This window comes from Setaria italica, chromosome VII (assembly GCF_000263155.2).
Source record: "Setaria italica strain Yugu1 chromosome VII, Setaria_italica_v2.0, whole genome shotgun sequence".
NCBI classification, from domain to species: domain Eukaryota; kingdom Viridiplantae; phylum Streptophyta; class Magnoliopsida; order Poales; family Poaceae; genus Setaria; species Setaria italica.
The window spans coordinates 13,895,010-13,907,609 of NC_028456.1; the positions used below are offsets into that span (position 1 = coordinate 13,895,010).

Genomic DNA, 12,600 nt, shown 5'->3' on the forward strand with positions numbered 1-12,600 from the left:
CAAACGCAACGACCACTCCGTTCCAGCCCAAGACCCATCGAAAGGTAAGAAAGGGATACGGGGCTGAAAACGTCCCTACGGCCCATTACGATCCAGAGGTTCGAAGGCTGGCCCGCCATGGGTTCGACAGCTGCCTCAGGACACCCCCCGAGCGAGGGGTGAGAAGGGACGGGTCCGCTAGCGGCCAACACCCAGGCGAGCGAAAGCCAAGGGCGTCCCGACCTCACATTCGAGTCCTGATCGGCATAAAGTTCATGGTTTTTCCACAGGGAAAGGCAACGAGCCCCCGGGTCCAGCCGAACGGACCCGGGAACTATATGAACTGGCCGGCGGGAGATTGGAGTACGCCACCAGCTTGGCCCGAGCCAGACCCCCCCGAACGGGGATCGGGACTCCACTCGAACCTACCCGTTCGCAGCTCAAACGAGCACCACGGTTCGTCCAACGAGGATAACGTGGCACGGCTCAACCCCTCCGTCCTAACGAACGGACGCTTGAGGGGCAACGATCAAAAGTCGACCTGGCCTCCCGACTGGTCTCCTGCAACGCGCGGGGGCTCGGGGGCTAGCATCGCAACCAACGACCACACGTGTGGTCGCAATTCGCAGGCTCCCCGGCCAAGCTGGGCTAAAACAAATGCACCCTACCCCCAACAAGATCTCCAGCGAAACGGCGAAAGAAGCCTCCGGAGGAGCACTCCTGCTCCACCACAGGCTCGGGGGCTACTGTTGGGGGGAAATATTAACGATCTCCTAAATACCACTTAAAGGAACAAACACAAAGGCCCAGGTCCATCCAGGATAAACAAACTCACCATCAAGCCCAACATGAGCAAGACTCCGCCTCGCCCGACCACGGTCTCAGGGTTGGGAACGTCCGACCTCCTGCCACGAGGCTCCGCCTCGCCCGACCGCGGTCCCAGGGTCGGGAATGTCCGACCTCCCGCCACGAGGCTCCGCCTCGCCCGACCGCAGTCTCGGGGTCGGGAGCGTCCGACCCCTCGCCACGAAGGTTCCGCCTCAACCGACCCCGAGCATAGGGGTCGGACTCACTAGGGCCCCCAGGACGGGCATCTCCCTCGGATGCGGACCAGGTGGACAAGGTAACGATCCCGTGCGTCCCCCTCGTCGACCTCGTCATAAATGCACCGCAGGCCTGGCAGGGAGAAGGATGACCGCGCTCCTCACGCAAACCCGCTGCAAGTACCCATGCACGACCACACTGTACAAGCTACAGTGCTGGCGGCTTCCTTCCATTCACCGCAGGGTACTCATGGCCTGCGCCGACCGGAGCAGAGGGAAGACTCGCCCGTCCTCGGGCCCCGTGCGCCCGGCAGCGGGAATGTGACGCCCCCTCTCCAAGAGCCATCATGAGGACGGTGGCATCCGCCGTCTCTCCCAACCGACACCGGAGTGGCGACGAAACACCTTCATCATAACCCGACGCCTACGGACACCGAAGAGGCTATTTGTAGGGCGCGACGACAGTTGGCACACGGCCACCCTCCTTCTCCTGCATGCACGCCGGCGCTCGTCAGGGACCGGCGAAGGCGCAGGGCGCCTAGGAACTTGGTTCCTCCCTTCTTGCCGTATTTTTACCGTACTACGTTTAAACTCTTACTGCCCTCATCGCCCGGTCTCAGCTGTAACTCCGGCCGCTCCCTTACAATATAAAAGGGAGCACCGGGGGCCGGAGGGAGGGATCGGCTTCTTCTCCCACAAGCCACAAGCATATTACTACGCTCCCAGAGAGCACAAGCACGAAAGAGACTTGGGACCAGTCTCTCTCTTGTCGATCTGTAACCCCTACTACAGAACCCCGCGTGGGCAATACGAGCATCCTCGATACTGGACGTAGGGCTTCCCTTGCCCGAACCAGTCTAACCCGTGTCTCTCACGCCACCATCTGAAGCCTTACGCGCATAAAAGAAATTTACTAGTCTAAGTCTTGATCCGCAAATCTTAACAACGACAACAGGTAAAACCCTCCGGGCTAGAACCTTCTATGTATACTTTTGACCATCAATCACTTAATATTTATTTTAGAAAAAAAATATGATTAGAATTCTATTAAGGATATTCTCGGTATGTCATAACTTTTTTTAGTTTTATGAACTTATTTAGTAGTCAATGTTGGTTTAAAGTACTCTTCGAATACATTTGTCGGTGTTTCGTACCGCCGACCAGTGATTGTACGCCGTGCTCTCCTCACTTCCAATGGCTAGCACATAAGGGACAAGAAATTATACTGGTTTGAAAGGCCCTATATCTAGTTTCGGCAGGAGTCGTGTTCCTTGGATCGAGTGCACTGGGCTTACAACGGGGTGTTTGCAAGTAAGCATTCGTGTGATGCGTGTGTGAGTGTGATGGTTTCGAGCAAGAGAGAGTAAGAAAGAAGGCACGGTTCCCTTTATATAGGATAGGACCGGGAGACAACGTTTTTTTAGAAAAGAGGGGGTTCCTCGACCTATGAGGTCGGAGGATGTGATGTGGTCAGGACCGCCTGGTCCTTCTTGTCGTCGTGGGGCTTCCTTTCCCTCGTGCCCCGTACGGTGACTCCTGTGCAGTGTGGGCTGTCTACGCACGGCCTGACCTGCTCCACGGTGTACCTCCGTCTCGTCCGCAAACCTCATGGAAGTGAACGGGACGGACGCTGTTTGCTGACGTCCATACCTAGGATGAGTAGGTAAGCCTTAGGTCAGCGCAGCCTAGACAAGGCGTGCCACTTCCCCAGCTTTACCCGACCTCTCCAGCATGCTCATGGCCTCCCGGCGCCGTGACACCCGGCCTTGGGTCCCCTCCTCGCCTACAGGCCCGTACCAGACCTAGCTTCGATCATGAAAGATCAATATGGTGGGAGCACGATGATGACGTTGGGGCACGTGAGCGTGTACATGCTGCGTGGCCTCGTCCCTCAAGTTGTCCTGGGTGGTCAGGGAGGCCATGTCCCCCTTGCGGGCCCTGTCCCTGAACTTCAGTAGCCGATTAAAGGGAGGTCGGAAGGCGGGCCGCGATGTCCATGGGCCGCTTCCGGTATGCCTCTCGCTGTTGGCCCTTGACTTCTTTACGTTTGGTCATCTTAGGGGGTATTTGGATCTTTAGGACCTCCTAAAATATATATCACATCAAATATTCGGAGGCTAATTAGGAGGACTAAATATGAGCTAATTATAAAACTAATTACATAGATGAAGGCTAATTCACGAGACGAATCTATTAAGCCTAATTAATCCATCATTAGCACATGTTTACTGTAGCATCACATTGTCAAATCATGAACTAATTAGGTTTAATAGATTTAATAGATTTGTCTCGCAAATTAGTCTCCATATGTACAATTAGTTTTGTAATTAGTCTATATTTAATACTCCTAATTAGTATCTAAACATTCGATGTGATAGAAATTTTAGGAGGGCACTAAAGAAATAAACACCCCCTTATATCCCTTTTCTGGGTACCCCTGGTTCCGTGCCCTTTTCGTCTTTGAGCTTTGTAAAACTGTTTATATCCTTCCTTTATAATAGAAAAATACTAGTAGGGCCTAAAAGTATTGTTTGCAGCATGTTATTTCTTAAAAAAAAAAGATATGCATATGTTTCAACCAAAGAAATCGAAGTATGTCAGCACACACTGGGGTAGATAACGAACTCGCCGAGACGCCGATACCTGACAACACGATCAGACTAGCCCACGAACAAGACGACATATATTAACAGGTCACTAGCGAAGGTGGAAACCTCCAGGGTGATTATTATTCATATATCGGATCGGTTAAGAACACACGGACCACTTATACATCTCTAGAGTCCTAGTTATACCACAGTTTGCCTCACTACTAAAAATCAACATCAAACTAATTAAAACAAGCTAGACTAGTTCTAATCGAGCATTGCTGATTCATTTACTTCCTTCTAGAAAAAGCAAGCCCCTGCTTATGTTGAAGGCGAACCATGCTGATTCTTGGGAAGGACCATGTACAAATTTGACCTCTGGAGCTGCATCGTTACAGATGCAGAATTGCAGATTCCATGATGATATGTGAGGCAGGAGCACGTTCATCGGGTTGAATTTGGGGGTGTGATTCCTTTCTCCAAGTAGTATGCCTTCTCTGCATCAGCCAATCTGCTGCGAAACATCCCCCATTCCAAATTGCAGCGTGCCTTTACCTGTGGATTCACAGCCAACTTATTGCAGCCGGAGCAGGGGATTTGAAATATGTGCTGGATGGTGGATAGTTCAGATTTCATGCAATGAAAAAGAATTTCATGAGATCGATGGGTAGATACTGACTGCCTCACCCCTTTCCATGGCGCTCGTCCTTTAACTGCCTTTCCCTGTAAAAATACAGTCGTTATTACAGAGAATCAGGTGGCAATGTGCGGAATCAAGTCCGGTAGTCTGTTGGTGTCTATACCTGATTTCCGAGCGAGGGGATGGCTTGATGAACTATCCATTGAGCATCAACAACTCCAATCTTCTCATGAGCTGGCTGTTCAGTTGAAGGCAAAGCCAAAGAGGCCTGGCTCAGCAAAACTTGTACGAATGGATCGTGATAGCATAAAAAATAGGGGAACTGAAGATGCATCCAATCTTTGATCATGCTAGCCTTGTAGGTGTTAATCCAGCTGATTAACAAGTAATATTGTGATAACATGATGCTGGTTTAGTTCTATGTATGTATATGCTAATGGCAGAGTACATATATACCTCCACGCACCTCCTGAGAGCAAGGTCCAGACCCCATCCATGGACCAAGTCATTCTTCAGAACACCGTGTCTAAGCATTAGCGTATCAGTTCAAACAAATTTGTTAAGTAGCATGTATAGTGTCACCCCACCTGAACCATGTACCATACGCAGCGCCATGCATTTCTAGAAAATACGGTCGCCATGATTTCGACAAATCTGCATATCAGATTTAACATGATGGCAGATGTTGGGCAAAGGGAAACAAATAATCTCGAACAAAAAATGGGATCCTACGCTGCACATGGCGGTAGATGGGGATCTGTGCACCAGCCTGGTCTCTCCTTGGTTTCTCTGAATTAAACAAAAATATTACTTGAGAAACTAATTATTATTGACACATTTATGGTAATTAAGCTCTGGAAACTAATATGGATTGGGCTTCACTTGTGAACTTCTTGATCACTATGCCGTTTGGTCATTCGCCATGCTATTTTTTTGTCAGATTCCAATCCAGGCTGAGAAATTTCCAACCCATGCTTCCTAACAATCTCAATGTACCTGAAAAGCAGCATAAATGTCATCCTACTCAACATGCAAAATAAAAAAAACCCCACAAAACAGAAACATAATGTGATGCTTACGCCTCTGCATTGAAATGCTCGACACCAAGATCCTCGTCCCAGATAAATATGTACTCATATCTCGAGACAACATCTGGATGCAGAAATCTTTTTGCATACCACCTTATATAAACAAGAGAAGTACAGAATTTAAAATTCCTAGTCAAATGTTCCATACAATAGATTATGTCAGGATGACGTTATAAAACTTACCATTTAGTCTGTTTCCTGACACTCACATGGATGGCTCTTTTGGACCATTCAAATTCATCCCATTCGGTAGTGTGACCATCATAATGGAATAGCATAATGGTGAAGTTATCTGAAAACTGTATAGTAAATTAAAATGAATGTGGAATGATTACACATTAGTAGTGAACAAAGTGACCGCTTGTCTACTCGAATGCATGGATAATCATTTTACATCAGTCCGGAAATGATATGTCACATGCACTCAGTTTAAGAGGCAGGTAAATGTGTGTCAGTAATTACCTTTTTTACTGCTGCGTCAACATTTGCTTTTTGTGCGATGCCAACTGTGAAAGTAACAAGGTATCTCGGTTGGCTAGTAAGATCCTGACGTATGACCATATATTTCAGAATGTAGATTAATATGGAAGAGGCTAAACAGAAACAGAATCCAAGTATTACAGTAGAAACAATCGCCAACCTCACTAGGTTCACCCCATGATCTTTGGGGATAAAGATCTGTTTCAGGCACAACAATGCCTGGTGGAAGTCTTTCAGTACCTTTTGGGTTTGTGGAAAGGTAAATCTGGAGACAGAATTGTACAATTTTAAAAGACGTTGAAAATCAAGGTTAAAGTCTTAAGCTAAATGTGTGACATGTAAGAGTGAAGGTAATGTCTGGTCTACTTTCTATGGACAGAGCACCTTAGACTTACAGCCTTGACATATGTCTTGATCTTAATTTTTTACACAACCCATTTGGAAGTATGCAACAGTAGAGGCATGGACCAAAGATAAGATAGTATCAGAAACATAAAAATCAGGGCCTAAGACATAGGCATATAACACAAAATCAGAAAGTACCTTGGGAATTTCGTCATATTTTGAGTCAGAATTGTCCTTATGGCTGTTTGCAGACGTCCATTCGTGGTTCAACAATGTCCGGGTTGTTGTGATGCCAGCACTTTGATCTTCAATGTAGGAGGCAACAGAGGAAGGGAGATTAATCTGCGAAGAGCGGTGGATTAAGATTTTCTTCAAACCTCATTAGTACATATCAGAATAAAGAAAGATGAAAAGGTGGCCAATTAACCTTGGTTATGTTGAATGCAGGGAAAAAGATCACAAATAAGTAACCCGAGCAGACTCCAACAACTGCTGAAAATACGAGTTTCATGCCCTTTTTGGACCTTCGCGTGCCGTTGCTGACCAGAGTTAACAAAATCATCATGCATTACAGTTATAGCACACTGGTGGCTAGGAGCAATTGTACGCGGCCTCCTCAGAAAGAGTAACATGCATACCTAGGGCAGACGCCATTTGCAAGCTTCGCCATGGGAGTTTTTTTTTTTTACTTTGGCCGGCAGCAGGGCGAGGGCGGCCTCGCTCAGGGATATCGGCGGCGCGACCACGCAACAAAGGGGAGGATGTTCAGAGGTTTGTTTGGAGGAGAAGGCGATGGAGGGAACCGTCGAGTTGTGGGCAGTTTGGACTCTTCCAAGGTTGAGTAAATCTCGACAACCCATTCGTGCTGCAATTGGAAACCTCATTAGCAAATTATTAACCGCTGATTGCCGGTTTCTTCGTCGGGTTTAACAGGAAAGTTAATTTCCCAAATTTGCTGCCATCTGCCCGTGTTAATTTCCACGAGCAAAGCAAACGCACCCACCCAGATTCGATCATGGGGACAGCTTGGGTGTTGCGCTTCCGCAGGTCCTCGACGCATGCGTGGAACCAAAGGGGAAGTGTGATGTGCCCATCACCTATGAAGCGCTGTGTGACTTCGTCGATATCTGAAAGGACGTTGTGTGTGTATAGTTTGTAGGTGTGAGTGGGGCGTGTGTGGATGTAGTGTATGTTTATGTGTACGTTCAAATGATACTACACTGTACTGCAGCAGACTCAACAAAAATTCCACAAGCAAAGTAAGTCTAATAGATGGAAACAGTATAATATCCAGAAATTCATTCATGGTTGGCCGGCCTTGTGCATCATTTGTTTACATGGTTAACCCTATGTTTAGTTTCTTAATTTTTTGGATTATGGTGACATATGCCATACCATAGTGTTTGGAATTGCATTTTGTGACATGCTAATATTTTCTCAAAGACAATAAACCGTTTGGACATGGTTAAAGGAGGCTGTTATGTTCCTCAAATAGAGGATATTTATGGCGGTTATCAGGGCGGATCCAGAACGGGGCTGCGCCCCGGGCTGAGCTGTTGAATCACACCTAAAATAGTCTAATTTTGTCTCCTAAGCTTCATTTTGTTAGGCTAAACAGCACATAGGTTAAAGGGATTCCATGGTCTCGCCCCGGGCTGCAGCCCGGGCAGCCTGGGCCCTGGATCCGCCCCTGGCGGTTATCAATGTCACCCATCTCTAGAAATAGAGGATACTAGGTCTATGCCCGTGCGTCGCTACAGGGAGCAAAATATTTCTAGCAATCAATCACTTAAAATGTTGGCATTACACCATACTCAGAGATAGAGGCTGAGAGAAAAAAAAATCTCCAATACAAGTATCAAACTTTTACAACAGATTTCTCTGAATTTCTTCTGATTTCCACGTATTTTATGATAGCAAGCACATATTTGCTAATCTTCAGTAATAGACACACACCAGTATACCACCATCTTTTGCAGCGGAATATCTAACACGTTCAAAACCATCCTGATCAACAATCAGATTGGATGCATCTCAAATCAAATGAAAAACAATTACAAATCAAATATCCGAATAAGAATTCCCATCTCTGTTGTTATATTACCTTGTGATCAAGCATAGGTTGAGTGAAAGAGGTTCCACACTACGGGAAACACACAATTTGCCGAGTGCCACAGGCACTCGCCGAAGAGCCAAAAACACTCGGCAAAGGCTTTGCCGAGTGTTACACTCGGTAAATAGCACACGGCAAATTTTGTGTCGGCAAACACTACTTTGCCGAGTGTCAAAACTCGAGCACTCGGCAAACATTTTGCCGACGGCCAAAAAACACTCGGCGAAAAGATATACTCGGCGAAATGGGCGTTGACGGCGTCGGGGGTAACGGCGGGTTTGCCGAGTGCCAGACGGTAGGCACTCGGCAAACACTAGGGCTTTGCCGAGTGCCAACACTCGGAAAACACGGCCCGTATGCCGAGTGTCAGCACACGGCAAAGCGGTGGTGTTTGCCGAGTGTTAACACACGGCAAACTCGGCCACTTTGCCGAGTGCCCTGGCCCTGACACTCGGCAAAGGTGCGCTGTTTGCCGAGTGCCCTAGCACTGACACTCGGCAAACTCGTTCGGCAAACTCGTGGCACCTGGTGGTGCAACTGCCACCTTTGCCGAGTGTCAAAGCCAAAATACTCGGCAAAGGCTCCTCTTTGCCGAGTGTTACACTCGGCAAAGTGCCCAGAACCCCCATTTTTTCCCTGTTTTGTCACGTATAACGGACCCCTCTCAATTCACAATACACATCATCACAGGCATTTGTAACGAACAATCACATGCATAATTCACAACCACCATTAGAAACATTATTCATAAACATCACAGGCATAATTCAACATAAGCACGAAACAATCCATAAATCCAAGTTCAAGTCACAATTTAGTTTCAACCAAGTTCACAACCAAGTCTAGTTCCGTGGAGGCCAAGGAGACCACTGCGACAAATCTTGATCTTCATTATTCGAAGCCGCCGATTGATTCTGCACATAGGATAGGACATTCTGAGCTAACATCTAAAGTTGTCAAAATTAAAGTATTGAATCTTAAGCACAATGTGTCAAGTGACTCACAGGAGTAGTCGTGGGTGGCTGAGGCGGAGGGAACAACATCGGCGGTGGCGGAGGCAAAGACTGACCCATGCTCGAAGCAAAATTCTGCATGTACTGGAACATCTAGTCCATCCTCATCCGATTTTCTTCCTCCATCCTCCGCCGCATATCCTCCATCTACACCGCCATCTCCTCTTGTTTCTTCCTTGCTTCTTCCACCTGGGCCTACAATATTTCATTGCAATGTTATAATGCAAAGCTAAAGTATAACAACAAACGAACGATGAATGGAAGAGAAAGAACCTGGAGAGCCTCCATCTGGAACTGTGAAGTGGTGGGTCGTGGCCGTATCGTCGGGCTCGAGTCCGTGCTCCTAGCTCGAATCTGGGAGAGAGTGGGAGTAGAGGCCGTGTCGATTACGCCATCGCCAATCCAATATCGGCCATGCTTCTTGCCTCTTCCCACCCTCATCACGATTTCTCCATCAATGTCCTCGGAGCTCGGATCGAAGTCTGGCCTGTGAACCTCCCTAGCCATCTTTGTATACTCGCTAACGCGACTGTGTATGCTAGGATGGCTGTACGCCTCGGACGGGTCGTCTGGGTTGAAATCGATATCGGCCGTCGCCTTGCCCTTTTTGGAGAGGACCCATGCCTTGAGCTGGGAGCAAGGTCGGCCATCATGTGACGCCGACTGCGGCAAAAAATACAAAATGATTAGGAATTATGTAGAATTGAATGTTAGAATAAAGAATTGAAATTGCGTACCCATTTTTCTCTATATTCATCAAGGCTTAGGCTGCCTTGATGGTGTGGTGCAGTCAGCATCTGCAAACGCCGCTGCCGGCAAGCAAGGTGGTTCTCCAACAACCCGGGCTCCAACCACACGTCGACCATCTTCTCCCAGCACTGGATATGCGCACGACACCACCACAGAGGCACCTACAGCATCAAGCGTGTGACATATGAAAAAGAAATTGAGCCTAATTAACCTTAAATAGTAAGTCTCAATGTTCTTTACTTACCCTCATGAATTGGTCCTTAGTCAGGTTCATTGTTCTTGCCTCCTCTTTTCTAACCTTCATCCGTCTGTATTGAGTGTGGAATTCGATGATAGCCTGGATGCATGCCTCGTAATGCATGTCCTTCACGAGCTTCTTGGTGGCTACATCACAGACGGCCTTCGCCTTGGCCTCGAATCCCTCCTGGCATCTATAGAAATCCTGCATATAGACGTGTATACAGTTATTATTTCAAGAATGTCGAACGTAGGTGATGTATTGAGCAATTTAGTGCGAGGAGTACTTACCCACAGCTCGGCCTTGACCCGCTCCGCTATGTTGGGGAATCTCCTCTGTTGACGATCAGGGACGTCAGGGGCGGCGACGTAGTGGTCCCACGTGTAGGCCGGCTGCTGCTGTCCGGCGTACACCACCAAGCCAGGGAAGTGAACCTGCACAAAAGGCCAAGGATCCCGTTGGCCTTACGGTTGTGGTCACCCTCACTGAGCTTAATCCAACTCCTGCACAAGTCATTAATATAAATTATTAGTTTTTGTAACTTTCAACATAAGAACATTATTAAGAATATTTAAAGTTACTTACTTGGTCCCAACCGGTTTAATCAGCGGGCGTAAATGCTCAGGTAGCGGGCGTAAATGCTCAGGTAGCGGGCGTAAATGCTCAGGTATCGGACGCTTCGGGAGGGATGAGGGACCTCGCAACCATATCTTGGACTGGGCATCCCCTGCCTCCCTGTCCCCCTCCTGCTCCTGCTGCTCCTCCTCCTCCGCCTCCTCCTACTCGTCGTCCCCAGAGGCGTGTGCGGAAGGTAGCTCCTCCTCCTCCTCCTCCTCCTCCTCCACCTCAGGTTCAGGTGACGGGGGCCTTGCCGCTTTACCCTTCCCTCGAGGCCTCTGGACCACCACCTCCTCCTCCTCAACCCTACGTCGAGGCCTGCCTCGACGCCTCCCTCGACCGCTCCCTAAACGTGACCCTGACCCTGAACCAGTCCCTGACGTGGCCAGTCTCTTGCAAATCGACATGAGATTCCTCATACCGCCCACCATTCCTCAATGACCTGCAATTAAAAAGAGTAAACCAGTCAGCATAGATAAACAAAACATAATTACAAAGATATGCAAATTATAAATAAATTAGTACGACTCATACATGTATTAGAAATAATCATCATGATCGGGATTAGCTGGATCATAAGTCTCATCATCACTATCACGCGTGTTGATATAGTCAAGCCCGTGCTCCGAAGGAGGAATATCGTCATCACTGTCATTAGCTAATTGTAATCGTTGAAGTAATTCTAAGTCCTTCACATTCTGAACCTCGTCTCCACCGTCCTCTGCAGCAACCCTCTTGTTGTCTACTTCCATTCCGATCGCTTCGGTTAAATCTATCACAAAACTCCCTTCGAGCCCATCTTCTTGGAATAACTCTCCTTCGTACGTGTTGGGGTCTATATTGTAATCTTCATTGTTTGGTACAGGTAGTTTACCATGTGGTGATACCTTGTACACAACATCCCAACCCTTAAGACGGCTGTCGGTTTGGCACGGGTATGACAAATAATAAACTTGCGTGGCCTGTTGAGCCACAATATAGACATCGTCTCCTGGTAACATGGATGACTGTCGAATTTCGACTAGCCCAAGATTAGGGGCCCGTCTCACGATAGATGGATCAAACCAATGGCATTTGAATATAACTGGATTAAGAGGTTTACACCCATGAAAAGTTAGTTCGTTTATTTCTTCAATTCTTCTGTAGTACTCGACCTCATCAGAGCCTGGTGTGAAAACTCCGGTATTTGTGGTTCTTCGATTGGGCTGACTCTGCTCGTGCCTTGTTGTGTGGAAACGATATCCGTTGACGTCATAACCGGCAAACGACCTGACCCTATAGTCACAGCCATCGGCAACCTGTCTCAACTTGACATTTATAAATGCATCGGTTCGGCCCTGCAAGTTCAAACAGGGCGGTTCGTTATATTAATCGTATGTACGAGAATGTACGAAGAAATGAAATTGTACCTTCTGTTTGGACCAAGAAATGAAATCGGGCATTCCATTTCCCGCACCCTCTTTGAGAAGAGTCTCAGCTTCGTGCGGGTACGGTTGCCTTGATTTACGCCAGAATTGACGACGAAATTGCCTGTAGCAATGAGAAATATACGTTTAGGCAAGAGAATGGTGACTACTTCGAAACAAGTTTGTTGAGAACTTACATCATGTACGGCTCCACCTCAGATAGGTTGGTCAACACATACAGCATGATAGAGCGCCACTCTTCATGGTTTAGGGTCTTGCGGGTCGCACCACTTGCACTT

General features: G+C 47.6%; 1 protein-coding gene across 1 annotated transcript; it reads right to left on the reverse strand.

Annotated features, from left to right (window-relative positions):
* Window positions 1-4,054: 4,054 nt before the first annotated feature.
* Window positions 4,055-6,833, reverse strand: LOC101753754. Its single transcript, XM_012847631.2, has 14 exons — window positions 6,802-6,833; window positions 6,591-6,702; window positions 6,362-6,505; window positions 5,979-6,083; window positions 5,801-5,884; window positions 5,522-5,637; window positions 5,330-5,431; window positions 5,133-5,246; window positions 4,983-5,039; window positions 4,838-4,904; window positions 4,707-4,760; window positions 4,414-4,488; window positions 4,298-4,333; window positions 4,055-4,165 (listed from the first exon to the last, which is right to left on the reverse strand). Exons 1-14 carry the CDS (start codon window positions 6,831-6,833, stop codon window positions 4,055-4,057), a joined length of 1,209 nt encoding a protein of 402 aa, XP_012703085.2.
* Between the last annotated feature and the right edge of the window lie 5,767 nt (window positions 6,834-12,600).